General features: G+C 47.4%; 1 protein-coding gene across 1 annotated transcript in view; it reads right to left on the bottom strand.

The window, feature by feature from the left end:
* The window catches only part of sema3fa (sema domain, immunoglobulin domain (Ig), short basic domain, secreted, (semaphorin) 3Fa), a 36389-nt gene extending 24613 nt beyond the window's left edge, over nucleotides 1–11776 (bottom strand). The window contains exons 1-2 of the mRNA XM_011613946.2: nucleotides 11430–11776; nucleotides 9936–10054 (exon numbers count right to left, since the gene is read on the bottom strand). Of these exons, the coding sequence (XP_011612248.1) occupies nucleotides 9936–10047 (112 nt within the window). The 5' untranslated portion in view covers nucleotides 10048–10054; nucleotides 11430–11776. The remainder of the gene's footprint in view (nucleotides 1–9935; nucleotides 10055–11429) is intronic.
* Between the last annotated feature and the right edge of the window lie 7369 nt (nucleotides 11777–19145).

Here is a 19145-nt window from a genome sequence, read left to right as displayed (position 1 = left end):
AAGGCCGACTGGTGTGAATACGCTGACCGCATGTTCTGACAAATAACCCATCTTCCTCTTCCATTTGGTGCCAGTCCGTACCTTCGGCGAGAGTGGGTACATATATGTGGAGATGATAATGAGCGCCAGTCAAGGAGACGCTACTTCTTTTCTCTTTTTTCTCCAAAAGGGAAAGTGGCTGATAATGGTGGAGGGAAATAAAAGGTTTGTGAGTCACAAAAACACTTTGGGGACATGTGGTAGAAACCAAATATCAAGCCACTTTCTTGACGCTTCTAACACTAAAAACAATCATTTCGGGCTATCTGCTTCGTTTTTGCGTCGTCGGGTGTCGCCTGTTTTGTCTCCAAATGTGAAGCTGACAGCGTAATAGCTGCGGTTAGCGGAGGTGTGAAAGGAGTCATTCATCACGGCAAAATGTAGTAGATGGCAGACGTGCACGTCAGGGAAGTGTCTCGCGGGCTGCAGACGGCTTAGACCACCTCAGTGCCGTCACCTCTGTTTGTACAAGCATCCTTGGGAGCGCTAACATGAAAAGGAATGTGGGGTGTGAATCTACACTAAGAACCAGGGGGGGCCTCTTTAGAAAATAATTACAGGGCTAAAATGGCCATTTACATTCCCGATGGGTTAAATGTGAGCTTTGAAAGTTGGAAAAATGGCATTCAGGATGAAACGCGTTGGCAGCCGCTGCCTTTATATCAGATAATGTGAATTATCGGCTAAAGACGGAGCCACTCGATCATCCCCGGCCTGCAATTAGGGCAAAGCTGCCCAAGGTCGCGGTGACTGACGGGCTGACAGGCCGATAGAAGACTGTGTGTCTGTGCATCCGCAGCCTCGTTTCACTCCCCTTGCTGACTGACGCGCTCGTCCCTCCCATTTGAAAACACCAGCGCCTGTTGACTTTGCCGGCTTTTATGTTTGACGGACAGACGGGGCATCCTTCCTCGCGACCCTTTGACCTTCTCACCCGTGACCATACGGGTCACTGAGCAGAGACCGGCTGTGTGGGCGGCGAAAATTGGGGGTAAAGAAGGGCTGCATATTCATATTTATGGGCAAACGTTTCTCACCAGTACACAAACACAGCACGTCAGGCATGAAATTAACAAACACGTAAAGCTCCGTTCACCAACCGCAGCATTTTGATCCTAAGATAAGTCCGGAATGTTCTCCTCTGCCACTCCACAAGTCCATTATTTCATCTGAGCTGTGTAATCTATGAATACTAATCCTAATTAGTTTCAGACCACTGCTCTACCTCTTGACTTCAGCTGGAGCTTTACCGCTCTGTGAGTGCTATACTTTTGTACCGCAGCATATTTAATGAAATATAAAACACTTTGGCCGTGACCTCTTCCACGTGTCGCGGGTGATGGTTGGGGACAGTTGCAAAGGTAGGACATTTACTCGACTTTCAGAACGGCTGAGGTCAGAAGGTCGGGCGGGGACTGGCGGAGGCCGGAAAACAACTTATTTGTCAGACAAATATGAAAAGATAAATATCATTTCCAGGAATTTGGTCCTGATTGGGGCTAACACGCATTTATCCGGGTGCTCCGGTAGTTCTGACTAAAGCGCTACCTGGAAGTTTGTGGTTGTTTGGAGTGTGAGCAAGCGATGGCGTGATATCAATCAAGGAGAGACTTAGAAAAACAGAGGAGATGCAGAGTATTATCAGAGCACCATCAGCTGTGAGGCCATATGCGTGACAGAGGGAAGTCTTGGTCGCGGTCTTCCTCACATACGGTGTTGAAGGATGCTGCTGATTATGCGTGGAGGCTAGAAACCCGCTTATCTTACACATTCATACCTCCTCATAAATCAGTGCTCCGCCACCCGCTCTTCACTGATAAGGCAGCTGAACACGGCCCGGTCCAGAGCAGGAAGTCAGTAACTTCTTCCCCTCAGAAATTGCCTGTCTCACACCCTCTCCTCCTTTTTTATGCTTAAGAATGTTGTTTGTTGGCACCGGGCCTCATTTGCCTGTGTTCTGAAAGTTGCCGACGGCAACACTAAATTTCTCCAAACTAAAAAACTGATGGCAAATGCTGGATTTTTAATCTCGGAACATCTTTCAGGAGCCAAAGTCATTGGCAAAGTTCCAACTAGAAGAAAAAGCAACGTTAAGAGAAAAATCAGCACCAATTTATTGTGAAAGTGTTCAGTCTTATCTAGTTTCCCTCCAAGTCGTCCTCTCTAATGCCTGTTTTAAAGGTAACAGTTTCAAAACTAGAGTTTTCCCTTCAATCGTAACTATGGTTCAGGGGTGCTGAGGCTATGCTAATCCTTAGCATCCGTATGGAACAGCTTTGTGTCCAACGGCCCAGTATGGGCTGTTCTGCTCAGATGATGGTTTCATTCACCCCATTTATGCAATGGTTTGTACTTATTAATCATGCATAGATAGTTTTGTAGGTCAGTGTAATCTGGCCACGCTGCTCAAAAGGTAAATTTCATGCTGTGCCCAAAGCCTTTATCTGGCTGACATTAGTGTAATAAATGGCAAAGGCTGATGGATTTCAACTATAGTTGTGCTTGAAACCCGATTAAACTTGAACAAAGCTTAATTTGGCTTGGAGATTGTCCCACTGGAACTTTTTTTTGTTTCCCCCTATGTGCCTCACGATCGAGTCCACCATATTAAAGCTCGATCCGTCAGCCAAGGGTGAAAAAAGTTCCGGGTCTCTTTGTCTCCGTGTTTATGCCTGGTGATGCTGTGGGCTTTCTGAACGGGCGTCCGTGGTCTGACGTCTCGAGCGATGAACGCACATGATCTGGGGGGGGGGGGGGGGGGCGTAGATGAAATCCTGCAGAACATGGATGTCCAGGATCAGAGCCAAGCTTTGTCTGATGACTGCTTCAGCCGAGGAAGGAGGAAAAGTGAGCCGCGAGGATGACGAGAGGCAGAGGGAAGAAACGGGAAGGCGCCATGCCTGCTAGCGTTTATGCCATGCCAGTGTGTGCCACTCCCCCTCCGCTTCCCCGGGGGACATGAATGAAGTGAATGAATGATGGACCCGTCCCACAAAAACACCCCTCTTCTATTGAGCCCCAGCAGTCCATTCACGGGGATGAGTGAGGCGTCAACACCAACAACAACAATAACAACAGCAACATAGGAGGCCCTTACTCTTATTTCTCATTCATACATATGTATGCAGTCACCCAAACACACACATATGGCCCAAATACTATGGAAAACACACCATTAGGGACACCTCCAGAGAGTTCCTGAGAACAGGGCTGCCTCACAAAGCTGAGAGGCAAAGGGGCGTGAAGAGTACAGGCATGGGGAAAAAAGTCCTGGCATCATGTCAATGCAGTCGGCACAATGATCGGCCATCGCCTCCCCTCCGCCATTCGCACATTATCAGGGAACCCATCAGTGCATGAACCCAGAAAACCATGCTCCTCCACATTCTACCCTCCCTCAGTAGCTTCACCTTCACACTCCCGCTCTGGCTAAGGAATAAATCTGAATTTGACCAGCAGGCGTTTGCTGATTAAAAATGTACATCCCCGACCCTCGGGGTAGGCGTCATCGCTTTTCACCAGTTACGGATCCCGCGGAGAGGATTCATCTAAAGTGTGTGAAAGTAGGCAAGAGTTGGGAGTTAAAAGTGAAATACAACCCTGACAGCATCAGGAGGAATGTTTTGGCTCTCGCCGAACCCTACGGTTAGATCCTACTGCTGCAGCCTCCCACGGGATCATGGTCAGACTCAACCTCAGGTCCGATTTCTCCCACAATCGCAAAGACAGCGACTTGGTCTCCGTCCAGGATACACTGCACAGAGACGCTTGACGGACTATTAGTCTGAATCCTCCACACCTGGAACATTTCACGAGCGTGTGGGCGTTTGAGTTCACCTTGAATTTGTATTTACGGAGGGAGGAACCTGGCGCAGCAGTAGAGGGTTTGATAGTGTAGACGCGTCTAGAAGAAATACCTGGACAAAGACGCACTTAAGCTTCAAGTCTGTTTTTATCTTTGATGAAGAGGTGAGGCTCCGAAACCAACAGCAGGCTCCAGGCTGTGATGCCAAAAGTCTCACCGCACTTCCTCTCAAGACAATCTGTATGACAAAATTCAAGTGTGAAGGAAGCCGGTGGTTTTATTGACTCCAACAGCGAAGTGTGAGGTTACTGCGGGGGCGCTGGCGTGGGGCCGACCTGTTTGAACCATCAGCTGAGGTAAACCACCTCAACCAACACTCATGCGCCGCTAATGGGAAGCAGAAACACAATTTGTTCTGAGTATACCATTCTTTCCTGGCCTGTGCAGCACTTTTTCTTCACTTTTAAATCCCTTCGTCTATTCCGGCTTTAGCAGAGACAGCGCGCCTGACACCGATGCCCTGCAGTCCATTAGCACCCACCGGGCCACGCTTTCTGGCGCTGCTCACGTCGTCCTCCACCCACCCCGTCTCATTCTTCGCCCTGACTCCGTATAATTTTTGTCTGTTTCTCAGGAGGGGTTTTCTGAGAATTCTTTCAGTAGTTTAAATTATACATTTTGGAAAGTAATGTGTTCCAACTGGGTACTGCAAGTGATAACAGCGGTCTTAAATTTTTGGATTTTGGAGTATTTTTTACAACTCTGAACTGCAAACATGTAGATATAAAACACCGGTGACCAAAAATATGAGAATATTTGACATCTGTAAGAGGTTTAAGTTGTTTTTGTTAAATTAGCCCTTAAACTAAACATTCCTCTAACTATTGATGTGACTACCTGCGACAGAAGGAATCTTCTGGAAGATGGAAAATTATGGAATGCCCCCCCCCCCCCCCCCTTCAAATCCCATTCCTTCTGCCGTGCAAATCTGGCATTTCTGTTGAACTTCTCAAGAAATATGAAGTCACAGTGGATAAAAACGGTGGGACTCACTTCCCCTGGTATTTGTTGTGCTCAGAGCAACCATCTGCGGATTTCAGCAACATTATGAAATGACATCATGATTTGGAGGCGAAAAAGGTCGATATTTTCAGATCTGTCAGGTGTTTTAACGCCTTGGCCACCACCGTCTGCGCCCTGTCATCCTCATGGCTGACTGCAGCCACCATATAGTGATGTCATGGAAGTAATAGCAGTTTTAAAACCTTTCACTGAAGATAAACTCAAAAACAGGCTCGCACAAAGAGTTTCTGAAGCCACATGATTGCACATGTGTGTTTTTAATTATTGTCATTTCTTACTCCATGTGACAGAGGTCAACAGCACCGTAAAAACAATGTAATGAACGATATCTGTCTGAATAAATGAGTGGAGAGGTGCCCTTGACCTCCTGCCTTCTTAATTACTTAAACTTTAAAAAAAAAACCTCTGTCACATCTGGAGCCACCAGATGGAAAGCCAACCCTTCAGGTTCTCAACCAGCCAGCGGCTTCATCAGAATCTACGGTTCTAAGGCGGCGACGGATCTTTCGTCATTTGTCTTGACGAAGCCTTGAAGCCACTTCGCTCCAGGGTTTCCTGGGAGCTGAAGAGACGGCAGACATCAGGGGAAATAAGCCGAGCGCCATGATTACATCCCACCTCTCCTCTGAGGAGAGAATCATTTGAACCCGATTCGGTTTGAGAGGAGTGATAGGTAGACGCTGCTATGGCAACAAAACCAAAGCAGTGTCATATTTAGCTCTTTGCAGCAAGCGCACAGACATCGAGGCAGACGCAACCACATGGACTAGACATGAATATTAAAACGGCCCATGTGGGTTCCTGGCTGTCTCCTTGAATGTGAATTAACATTAAAAGCCCAACAACGCCCCCCCCCCTCCTCCTCCTCCTCACCCCCACCTCTACAGGAGGCGAGGATGATCACAACCTGCCTCCGAAAATAATTAAAATCCTCAAGAATTAATTATGGACCCTTTAAGAGCTTGGGGGCCTGTCAGCCAATCGAGTGGCTTGAAGTGATGAGCGACCGTGGATCTTCCTATTTTTATCCATCGATCAAAAAAACCCAAACTTGGCGGCATCGAGGATCGTCAGGCGCAAACAGACACGTCACAGTTTTGCTGAGTGCTGCCCTTCACAGCGATGAGCTACATGTTGATGAGGAAGGAGGTACGGGTTGATTCATTTTTTTATTATTGTCTGGAGTTGGAACATTTAACTGGTCCAAATGTATGCACTTATATTAATCTAACTTTATGCATAATCCAGTGCCTGTCATTTTGACCTTTGACCTTAGCTCTGCAACAGCCAGCTTTCCCCTCCCCAGCTGATTTTAAAGCCGGCACCTCCACCTCCAGGATTTTGCGGCGATGCTGTGTTTGAAAGCACTTCGGTGTCGTATTTGGTGCATTTTTGCCACCAAAGAGGGACATTCCAGCGAAACAGGCTCCACCAGAGACGTCAGAGAAAAACTCCAATTGCAGCAAACTGTTTTCAGTTTGGAGCTTTTCACTGGAAACATTTATTTGGATGGGCATTTCTCTCTATGACATCATTGCAGGGTGGGGAACCAGCAATTTATTGAGTGAAAACGACTCCAAAGACTTTCTTCCTTCTGACGTGGCGTTGCATTTACTGCACGCCAGATGAGCTGGTGTACAAACTTTCTCTGACCCAGATGTCCATCCCTTCCCATTATCATTACCCCATCCTTAACACCGCGCCATCCTTTCTATGGATACTTCCTTGGAAACAGCGAGATCTCGCTGTCGGCGGCACGCTGGGAGCGCTCTTTGCTAAATCCGAGCCGCCAATATCTTATCAACACATCGGGGATAGAGAGGGTGCCAGTGTGGAGCGCAGGGAGAGGCTGAGGACAAAGAGGCGGAGGAGATAAGAAGAGAAAGAAACAGACGGGAAGGACACTATATTTAGCAGTGGAGCTGTCGCCTTCTGTTTCTCTCTCCTGAATAATCAGAGTTTGACAGCGCGTATCCTGCAGAGCAGAGGTTGCTGGGATGCACTGCTCCCCCCCCCCACCGCTCCCCTCCCCCGCCAGCATCTCCAGCAGACAAAGTTGCAAACTACTGTGCGGCGGGGTCGCGTGACACGAAGAGTGCACATTACTCCGCAGACACATTATCAGCGCGGCAGATTGTCGAGGGCAGATCAGAAAATGCGGGGGAGGGATTTTTCGGACCAAAATGAATACAAAAAGCAGTGGCTGCTTTACAGGTAAAGTTTCACCCTGTGAGTGATGCTGATGGCAGAAGCATCCAGATGAAGCATCTATTCGCGGCCTCCCCAGAGATAAAATCACTCACAGTAGCTCCACATCCAGCCTGACCAACCTTGGCTTGAAGGAGGCTGTGCAAACAATCGAAGCAGCTCATCGGAATGTGTCCAGATGATGCGTGATGACCTTTTTATGTGTGTAAGTGAGGATGTTATCTGTCGAGTCGGTCTAGACTCCTGGCCAAAAGGTCACCGATAAGCTCTCGGCTCATTGATCGCAGAGACCCATAAGACACCAGGAGTGAGTGTAAGATCTCAGCAGAGGTGTCAGGGGAGGATGGGAGCTCCAGACCACCTATGTGCTGCTATAGAAAGCTATGCTAAACAGAAGTGAGGGAGACAAAGGGCTCCCTTCCTGTTACTACATCCATCAGCAAAGTCTATTGTTGTACAATCAGAAAGCATAGAGTTCAAACTTAGGAGCAGCTCTTAATTACTCAGAGATATGGACTTCTCTGATCTTAACTCTGAAAACTCTGGGGAGAGATGAGAGAATATGGAAGGCTTTGTTCAGGCGTGACAATCATTGACCCATTACATGGGGCTAAAAGACTGCCGGGGGGCTGGCAGAGGTTGGGGGGAAAACCTTCAGATTGTCCCTGAGAATTAGTCCAATTACAGGATTGCCTCCTTTTGTCTGGCTATTTTCCCAGCTTTTTTGTGCCCAGGTGTTTCTCCCAGGACTAAAGAGTCTGAAGAAAAACAAACTTAAACACTTTCAAATGTGCCTGAGGATTACCATAACAAGCTATTACCTGTTAATACACTGCCGTTCTCCCACAGTTTGACGGCAGTTAACCTCGAGCGCGGCTGGCTCCCGTTTGAGGGGGTCACAACCTTTCAGGGCCAAAGCACTAAAATAGCATGTGATTACAGACCTGGTTTAAAAGTAAATATAGGAGTTCTCAGCAACTGATGTGCACCGGCTGCCTCTTTTTTCCCTACATTTCAGTCTAAACCCCCGTCACCTGAAATCGGATTATCTCCTGCACCTGTACTAATGTAAGACGTCAACATGGCCCAGGAGCAAAGTTATAGGTGGGTTTGGGCAGGATTGTGCATCTACATGAACTGCTTTACGGCCTTTTTTGAAGTCTGCGATGACGGTTTGTCCCTACCAGCTCTGGATGGACATTCTTTAGGTCTTAGCGTGTGTTTGCTCTCTGGGTCCTTATCACAGCCAATAACTCAGCTTGCATAAACACACCCAGTAGCTGCGGCTGGGACCTCAAGGACAAAATTATCAGCTTAGGTTTCTTGTGGCTGTTTACACAGCAACAAATTGTGGTAAAAATGTGCTCACTGGATTCTTTTGTGGTTTTGTGGCTTAAAAGCTGATTATGAATGAACATATTAGCCTCCACTACCTGCAAATGGCTGAATGATACCACTATCTACATTCATTATCTATAAAGATGTACATCTTTAAATTGTAAAACAACAATACAAACATATAACAAACACTCGCTCCAATAGAGGTTTTTTTTACATGTTGGATTTGAGCCAAAATGCAACAGCGTCTTCTCCACCAGCTCCAACAAATGCAAATAATCAGCGGAGAATAATAACACGGTGCGACCTTTATGTGCGAACATGTGAAGCTGGCTCAAAGATAAAGTCAAGAAAAACAAGAGGTTGGCTTAGTAACTGTGCTTTGTAGCCTTCAGCGGTAACTTACATTTTTTTTAAACTCAAAAATAAAAACGTTTTTTACATATCTTTTGAAGGGATTTATGGGCGAAAAGCTGCTACAGACAAAAGACACCAAGCAAATTGTTTTGGTTCATAAATGGGCATGTAAAAAACCCCACAACATTACTAACATTACTAACAGAACTATTCCCAGCAGTATGAGACAATACCAATACAATTAGAGCATTCACAGCCGAGATGGATCTCTGGCCTCCAGGTATCAGAAGTTGCTCTGTCAGGCATATAGAAGTAACCTCCCAAACTAATTAAAAACAAATAGAATCTCAATTAAAACAGAGGAGCAAATAAATGAACTCTTTTCTATCAAAGACAGCTGAAATCCAGCTCGATTAGAGGCAGAAAAAGACAAAGATGGGAGGAGTGACAGAGAAATGAAACAGCTCAGCAGCACCTACAGACGCAGTTTACCAAGATCCTGAGGGATAATACAAGAAACGTCTGCGGCATCTGAGGTTCTGGGCTTTTACCGTAATCTTCAGAGAAACAAACGTCTTCTGCTGCTGAAGCTCGGCTCATCCGATGCCAACGCAAGCTTCTTTAAAGTCTCCTTCAATGTCAGGTGCCATAAATCCATCAGAGCTCCACACAGTTCAACCCACAGGGGTCTCATGTGGCGCGGGCGAACATTCATAACATGCTGGATGTGCGCCATGAGTGTGTACCCAGTCGAGTGTTAAATCTGATTTGATTTCAGAAGAGGGCCGAGGTCATACAAAGGCCTGTTTGGGGGAACTAATAGGAGCCGGTCGATTAAATGAAGACATATTATCAGGCCTGTAATAGTCAGGACAGTTTCTCTCATTAACCCCCCCCTCCCCACAAATACACACAAAAGATCTCTGTTGATGACTGAGGGACTAGAAACCAGGTCGGTCCACTGAGAGAATAAACGAGACGAGACGAGAGCATAAACATTCCAGTTATTAAGGAAAAACCATGATGGCTCATCAGTAAACATGGGCCAGTTACTGGGTCTATAAACGGGGGCTCTCTCTCACACACAGTATTGAAAGTAGCTTACCTTTGAAGGACAGGAAGATCCTGGGAGCGGAGAGGGGCTCGTTGGAAGTGGGCAGCCCCCCAGATGATAGGGCCAGCAGGGCCAGCAGCCAGCACAGTTTGTCCCACAACATTGTCCCTCTGTTTGTTAACAGAGGAGAGGGAGAGTTCAGAAGCTGGGGGACAGACACACACACACACACACACACACACACACACACACACACACAGACAGAGAGACAGACAGGCCGGCAGGCAGGAGCATCAGACAATATGTCTGCACTTGCAACCTCACGGCCCCGGCGCACCGCTCAGTGCTCAGTCACTGAGACAATTAGAAAACCAGACAAAGGCTGAGACACAAGCGCTGAATCCACCCCGTTTTCCAGGCCTGTTGGAAATCTCATAACGGAAGAGAATCTGTGACTCCCTGAGCAGGTCACCTCTAACGGTGCGCACTACATTCCAATAACTGAGGCAGACTCATAAAACCTGCAGCCCTTAAGAGTCTGAAAGTGAATATTATTGTTTCAGAGTGGATTTTATGTCAGATTTTTACGAAGGTGCCTTTTCCATCCTTCCTTTCCGTGCGTGCGCCTCGCGGCACGGCTGCAAGGGTCTTAACTACTGAGTCCAGCAGGGCGAGGCTGAGAAACCTCCACTTTCTGCCGATTCTCAAACAAGATATGTTGCGAATACCTGAATCCTGTCACCAAAGCGCAGAGACGGCAGGATTTCAGCGGCGGGAGCTGCTATCGCCGTGGCTGCGAGGCGCGCACCGGCGGCGCGCGGGGATCACGAAACGCAACGACGCGCCGTTTAACGCCACGAAGGGAACTTTGGTTAATAACGCGCCCAAAAAGGGATCTAATGAGTCAACGTTTAAAGAAGACCGCGCCACGCCTTGAAAAATATACAGAATATTTTTAGTGAGAGCGCGCTGCTGTAATTACGCACGCACGCACGGAGCGGGGCTACTCGTAAACGTGGATCTGAGCCCGAGGTGAAACTGTCACTCGGGATTAAAGATCAGGTTCCACTCCTGATCCCCAACGCCAGAACTCCAAAGAGGATCCGCTGGTCACCAAAATAAAGCGTGACTGGGCACTGAGTTATGAGGGCACGGCCACGGACCACGTGTCATCCAGACTTTGAGAGTCTTAAACCGTCAAAGACAATAAATCTGAGCTCCACCATCACACGCAGCAGCAACTTTCAACACACGCGCGCACGCACGCGATTTCGACTTGACAGTTTAATTGGTTTATTAAGTTGTTATAACCGCAAGAACTATTGCTTGTGCTAAATATATCAGTTAAGATCTAAAGAAATGCTGCAGCAAAGACACAAACGTCCGCTATACTTTTGCCCATAAACCACTGAGAATAATCGTTGCGTTATGTCCGTGCACAGCAGCGCTCGGCCGTATGTGGCTTTTACTGATTTACTTCCATCTTCCTGAAAATAATGAATATGAGTTTGGTTGTTTCAGAGCGGCTCTTGCACAATGGCCTACCTTCTGGTTGCCTCCAAAGAATTCTCCTATGAATCCGCTCTAGTGTAAAACCATCCACCCAGACCCGGAGTTCCTCTGTCCGCACGCACGCACGGATCTGCGCTTCCCTGCTGCAGAAGATTATCCCAGAGCCAAACAAAGCGCGGATCGAAATCAACTTGACGCGGTCGTCTCAACTTGAAGCGATTTCCAAATCTCATGGACAGACTGTGTTTTTCTTTCCCCACGGAGGGGGGAGGCGGTAAACAAAGCAAGCGTCCTGCAGATGAGTGTCCGAGCGGGATCCGGCTGTGCGCGGCGGCGCTCAAGTGCACCCAAGGCGGTCTCTGCAGGTGGATAGACTGAGGTCTCTCGACAGTAGACACACCCATGGGGGAGGGAACCTACCTTAGCATCCCTGCGCTCCGTCCCGCCCCAAAATGTAGCACAGAACCGATGTGTCCTGCGTGCCTGTTCAACCCGGAGGCGCAACAGAGATAAACTCGTGACGAAATAAAAGCTGCTGACTACAAGTGGATTAAAACACAGGCTGTAGATTTGAACATGTTGCATTTGCGCCAACAGGGTTTTTTTTTGTTTTTTTTTACCCTGCTGCCATTGTTTTAGCAAGCAAGAATCCTCTAGTTTCAGTGTGAGGCAATAGCCTGTGCCAATCAAACACAGACAGAGTGGACAAGACATGTTGATTTGATGACACTGATAACTATTCACAATGCAATGCAATTAGAATACCAAGTGTCTACAGTGAGGTTTGAAACTTTGGCAGTTATGCACTGAGAGGCTTTTCTGAAGCCACATCTGACACCAGCACTGACTAGGATCAGTGTCACGCAAATAAAGGCCCTTAATGTAAGATGAAACGCACGGATCTTCATCCCAGCAGGGGTTCCATGAGCTCATTCATACAAGGAACAGTTGAGAAGTGGCCAGATGCAGATAAGGTAGATTTCCTTCGACACCTCCGTGACCGGAGAGAGGATCAGTCGCTCTCGCCTCAGATAGGCATCAGATATTCATGGGCAAATGGAGCCTTAAATCTTTTAATCTCCCTCGATCCCTCCCCTGATCACACCGGCTTATTTCGCTTCTTATCCAGTCGCTGAGCGCAACGCAGCTGACACCCTATGTGGATGTGTATTATTCCATAAATGAAAAAATGCACTAGCTCTGGCTTCATGTGGTCTGTGGGGACGAAGCTTTGGCAGAAACGTGTAAAATCGAGAGGAATCTGGACGACCTGGAGGCTTCCTGTCCTGGAATAACAACGAGCTCAGCCCAGTGGAAGGACGGCCCGTGAAACGGCCACATGTTCAAAAACTTACCTGCCATTTATTTCTTTTTCAGACCCGTTAAATGGGAGCTGTACGAGTCCTCTGTCCACATTTGTGGTTCATCTAACTTCCACTTATGTCAGATCTGTTCTGACTGTTTCCATTTACTGCGCCTGTTTATGGATGCTCGCACCAGGGGAAGCAAAAGTGCTCGGCATCAACGTTTCCACATCCTCAAAGTGCTCAGGGAGCGACTTAGCTGACCCTTAACTCACAAGGTCTCACACACAGCAGAAGATATTAATATCTCAGTTCTGAATCGGCGCAGCCTCGTCCCACTCTTGTCTTTTGATGTCGCACCGAACACAAAGAGCCACACAGCTTCGTCTATTAATGCATCCGGGCGTGGATGTTTGGGTGGTCGGAGCAACACAATGCACCGCAGCCAAATAACACGGAGAGAACACGTTTGGTGTGTGAGTGCACACGGAACACTGCTCTGTCAGCCGGAATAAATCAGACAATAAAATCACTTCCCACAAACTTCACAGGCTCCAGCAGCTTCCAGGCCGGCCAAGTTCAGTTGTCATTGTGTTTCCGAGCCGCATCCATCTCCATGTTTTATCGTTCCTGCTCATTATGTGTCTTCTCTCTTGTCATGCATCCAACAGCTGCATGTTGTTTCATATATGTTGTTTTTAATCAGGAATATTATTTCCAACTTCAGGCCTCTGGTGGCCTTAACATCTGTCACTAGCGTGAGACAAGAGAAAAGCAATTATTGCATCCTGGCTTCGAGGAGGGCCTGCCTTCATAAGAGCCTTTCATGCTCCGCGGTTCATTCCGCCGACGTTCTTTCCTCCAACAACTGTCAGAGGAGTGAAATTTAAAAGATAATGTTGTGGCCAAAGATCCTCTCTGGGTGCCAGACCACAGGAGAAACTTGCATTTGTATGAAAAAAAATGTAAAAAATGTTTGTTCTCTATGGAAACATATCAAAAAAGAGTCAGAATAATGGAACACTGTATCTTTTTTCCTTTGAAGGCATTGTGTTAATGCTGAAGTCAACAAAATTGTGTCTTCCTGTGGGACCTGAAGGCAGCGCCACTCAAATTATGTGTTCTCAGGTTGCTCATAAAAGTATATTAAGTACAGAAAAACAGCATACTTTGAAACCAAAGGGACAATTTCACAAAACAGGTGGCAGTGTGGGAGAGGTAAGACCATCCTGCCGCGTGCTTTTCATTATATTCAGTGAATTTTGATGATCCGAGCAGTCAGGGGAGGTAAGAGTGTGACAGCCTCGGCCTCTGTCTGCTGCTTTAACACTTGATGTGGAGGCAATTAGCAGCTGCTCATTTCTGATGAGGTGAAGACACAAGTGAGCACGCACGCAGATACACACTTATCCCTGCGCACACATCTAAACGCACGCCTGACCTGCACACACACACACACACACACACACACACACACACACACAAACACACACACACACACACACAAGTGGAGATACCCTGGCGTCGGGGGGTGGGGGACTCATCACCTGTGTACAGTTTAATGAGGGAACATGCACACATCCCGCTGCCTCACTGTGGGAGCTGTTACCTTTTGGTGTGATGAGATATTAAAAATTCACACTGCTTCTGCAGCTCTTTGACTACTAGCGGCGCGCTCATTAGCATTTAAATGGGAAAAAGATAACGCCGCACTTTGCAGAGTCATACCTCACTCCCAAACCTGGCAGTCGCTGATGAAAAGTTGAACCGGGTCTTAAAAACTTGGCTCCTTTTAGACGCCAGGGAGCAAAAAACTTCAGGTGGATGCTCGCTGCCAATTTCTTTACAGACATGAAATGAAATAAATGTTTTTGAACCCGAGCCTAAATCACCACAGCAACAGACATTCACCAGGAAATTAGGCAGTTTCAGGCAGTTAACAGTTTCATTTAAGGACAAGAGCAGCTCACATCAGGGAAATTGAGGGGAAAACCCCGTCCTTTGGTTGAGTGGGAGTACTACAGGGATCTGTACTCATCACATTTAGTTTTTCTCTGGCTAATCTTTTCAGATCCCGGTGGTCTCCGCATTGTTGCTACTTCTCTGGGACTAATAAATCCTTCCTACTGGTGAATCTTCTCACTCTTGTCTCCCTTCTGCACGACGTGTCTATTGAGCTTAAGATGAATCATTCTCTTTGGTCCAAAGTTGTCCCATCCGGATCGTCCCGCGATCGGCTGATTGTCATTTCTCCGCTCGTGTCCTTTGGTCTGCTGTCACAGAAGCCGTCTATGACTCAGCTGGAGCTTTGCGAAGCTAAAAATGGGACAGCTGCCTTTTTAAAAGTGACACGAGTCTGTCTCATTGTATCTGGCTCTCATGTCTCCTGCCTGGGAACGGAGGGGAAAGCGGGCAGCTGTGGTGGGATGATTTGGTATGAATTAAAGCTGTTTCCCAACAGGCTCCACAAGGTCTGATCCTGCTCCCTGCCTGTGTGTTACATCCCACCCCCCAACTATCAGCCAGTTTTACTTCACACTGGCCCCCTTCCTCCTCCCTCATAGCAAAATGCAGTGAAAGACAGCAGTGTTATATTTAGCATGACTTTGTGGTTCAAGGTGCCCCAGAGATGCTACCTGTGGTTGTTGGGGGAGCGTTTGAATTGCAGTTTTCTCATGCATTGTTGGATGCCTGAATTTCCGACCCCTCGGAATCATACTTTATTGGCAACCACCCGCAAGTTTTTGACCACATGGAGATTCTGAAGACAGCAAGAGGAAATGATTAAGCGTTTTTTTTAATGTGTGGCACTAAAAGTGGTCTTAGTTTTGTATTCAGAGCTCGGTCGAATGTGTCTGTGGTCAGATTTAGAGGGAAACATGGGACTTTTTGCCACAACCTAATACAGCTTTCTCACAGTGTCCAAATGTAGTGTGTGTTTTCTGCCCCCCTTCCTTAGTATTGTGCCTTTCCCCCTATAGTGCTTCTAAAAACATACATCTCAGTTCTCAAGGATAAGTTATACTGCACTGCACATCAGATGACGTGTCTTAAGTGTCTTAAAACAATATCAAACACAACAACCGTGATGAATCCCACAGTATCACCACCACGCCTTCACCTACAGCGGGAGCATGCTTGCTTGGTCACAATCTGACTTTGATTTTAGGCTGCATGCACACAGAAAGTGCAGTTTCCAAACCCATTTTTTTCCCCTGCCTCGTCACAGTCAAGGTTCAGAATGGGGATTCTGAATAAAACGTCCCAGAGTCCTTTCTCTCGGCGGTCAGGTCGGAGTCGACCATTTTTCTCGCTGTATTTTGTCTGCGGACGTTAGCGCACCGCAGCACACAGAAGATCAGCATAATAATATCTGTGTCATTGCGTTCGGACGACTGTGTAATCTTAGTCTGGCCCGAGGAGGAAGGGAACGTCTGCGCTCTGAGGTTGAGACTTTGCAGTGCGCAGCATTTTAAATGTATATTTAGGCCAACCCTCCTCATTTTAACATTCTATTGCGATAGCTCTGGATGGACTCTGATGAATCCCTTGTCCTTCACTCCCCCCCCTCCAACACACACACACACACACACACACACACACACACAGCAGAACTCATCCTCCTGTCATCACTCACCCAGATGAGTCCGTGTAACAGGTGGTGCAAGAATTTAAAAAGACATAGAGGAGATGCAACCGAACGCTTCTGTGTGTTAAAGAGGAACACTCCTGCGTGTCTGTGCACGGCGGACGAAAGCGACCACAACACCAGAGACACAAATCAGGCCGCGTGTTTGCTTCGTCTTTGTCTGTTTTCCACCGAACCTTTGACTCCCTGATTGAGTTATGGCTCCAAGACATTTCATGCGCCCCTTTCTGCCGTTGCCAGAACACACCCAAATGAAATTATAGGTAATGAAATATGGCTTGATGAAAGTCCTGGACCGCGTTTTCTTTGTCACGACTCTGGTATTCTGAATTCTTGTTGAAACAGATATACTGTGAGGTCGCGGCCTAAAAGAAGGCAGTTTTTCGGAGAGAAAATCTCCTCAACATCTGCTCCCGGATTTCCCAGCAGCAGTTGTGTCGTAACAGATCGGCGAGTTCGGCGCAGATTCAAACCTGCGTCTTTCTCCGTGGATTACTTCCCAATTTAATTAACTGTGCACGTGTTGTTTGGAGGGATGTCAGGAGCGGCGGTGGCGGCGGCACCCCGGCGAGTCTCCCGGACTTATCGCTGTCTGCGTTCCCATCAGCGCTCCAGGAGCTCAAATTACCGAATGGTGTCACGGTTTTCCCAAATATTCGGCTGTTGTGTTCCACGCTGCAGCAACAGCAGGGTTTTATAGAATGTGTCAGTTTGTAAAAAGAAATGAAAACAAAGTGGGGGAAGAGAGCACAAAAACGATTAAAGTGCGCCGTCATTGCAGTTGCTTGGGTAACATTACTCCATGAAATGACCGCATGCTGACAGACTCTGGCCAGTCACTGGAGACATTGTGCAGATCAAACAGACACATATGGGGCCTGATTCTTCAGGATAGAAGGAAAAGAAAACCCAGTCTCTCCATTTATGCCAGCAGTTACCAATCAAAGTACACTAATCCCATCTTGTTCTGGGAGAAGTGAACAGATACGTACAGTTGTCTCATTCCCAGCTGGTCGAATGTTTGCGTGGCCGCTGCAGATATTCAGTAACTTCCACTTAAAGCATCTGTGTCGGAGGCACCAGATGATGATGTAAAGGCTGTTCGCCTGAAGCGGGGTCTCGGGGGCCGTGGCGTGACTGCCAGACAGCAGCGTTGGTACCCTGGCAGTGAGCAGCATCCTCATAGCCTGTAAGATCATCTGCTGAGCAGAGCAGCCTCTCCGTGTGTGGCCTGCTCCCTCTCGTGTACTGCTACAGCGTTCTCTTCCTCGCGCTTCGCTCATAGTAACCAATCGGCTCGGAATGCGTCGCAACGTGTGAGGCCTATATGGAGAAGGTTATATGGTTAGCTCTATGGTTAGCTCTATGGTCAGCTCTATGGTTAGCTCTATGGTTAACTCTATGGTTAGCTCTATGGTTAGCTCTATGGTCAGCTCTATGGTTAGCCATGCGTATGCTACATAGCTTTAGCACGTAGCAACGCTCGTGTGTTTGTAACCTCATGCAATTGAAGGCCTCCGGTGGATGTTTGTGGAAACCTCCTCCACTAATTCGTAGCTATCTGATCCCATTTACACAAATGTTATGTGCTGCGCTGCATATTTGAAGTAGGCATGAAGCAGAAAAGCCTGAGAGAAAACAATGTATGAGGGAACTGGTCACATTTGGTAAGCGGAGTGAAAATGTTTAGGAGCACTTGGCTGGTTGCTTGGATGATGTTCAGGCTGTTCTGGCTATAAGAACCCCAAACCTACACAGCAGCCTCTAGTGTTTGGATGCAGGAATTACTTTGACCTGGGTTTGATGACAAATTTGATAATAGATCACACTGACGGGTCGGCATTGCTCAATTGCTCATTTGTAATAAGTCACCCCAGCAAGCGGATTTCTGACAAGCAAAAGTAGCTGTTGACAAACTACCGATGTGACCTTTATTTTTAGGTACATAATCAAATGAAGGAATTGATCTGTATTTATGAGCAAACAGTCCAACCACAGGTACACAGCATCAGGATTCTTTAGCTTGCTCAAGGACACTTCAGACTGTGACACGTCAGAGATTGATCCCATAACCTTTTGATTACTGGAGTGACCACGACTCCTTCACATCCAGCATAAGAAAGCAAAAGCAGATTTCTTCCGAAATGCTGATAATCATTCCGAACTCTTGGATCGTGTGAGCGCGAGCGTTCACGAGGACCCGAGGTCTGGAGTCCTGGCAGCAGACTTTCTTCAGCATTTGTCCTTCGCAAATTTGGATCAATTATGTGAAGGTTTCTTCTAAACGAACAATTCAACAAAGCGATTCCGTTTGTCTGCGTGTCGCGCACGTACAGTCGTGCCCCGCTGCCCCCCCCCCCCCCCCCCCCCAAATGTTTTACAGATGTGTCAGAGGTTGCTCAACGCCGTCCAAAAAAATGTGTTTCTGATACAAACCAAGAGGCCAAGTCCTTCCAGCCCATGTTTAATGCTTTGGGCGTGTGTTGGATGTTGGAGCGTGCACGTTGGAAAGTACGCTCTATAAAGTGAGTTTGGGAGGCTCAACTGTTGAAGAAATATTCCCTCGTCAAATGTAGGACGATGTAAACCCCGGTGCAACCCTAGACTTAAAGAAACAGGAACAAACTGCTGCAGTACAGCTGTAATGGATGAAGGAACAAATCATCAGTTTTAACATCACATCCTTACCTGGGAACCCCCCCCCCCCCCCCCACACACACACAGCTGCTATGTTAAAGTAGCAACACATGTAGTCGGCAACTAGGTTGGAACAGAGGAGGCGATTAGACAGACGGC

Source organism: Takifugu rubripes, chromosome 19, assembly GCF_901000725.2.
Source record: "Takifugu rubripes chromosome 19, fTakRub1.2, whole genome shotgun sequence".
NCBI lineage: Eukaryota > Metazoa > Chordata > Actinopteri > Tetraodontiformes > Tetraodontidae > Takifugu > Takifugu rubripes.
This window is presented reverse-complemented; position numbering and strand designations above follow the sequence as displayed.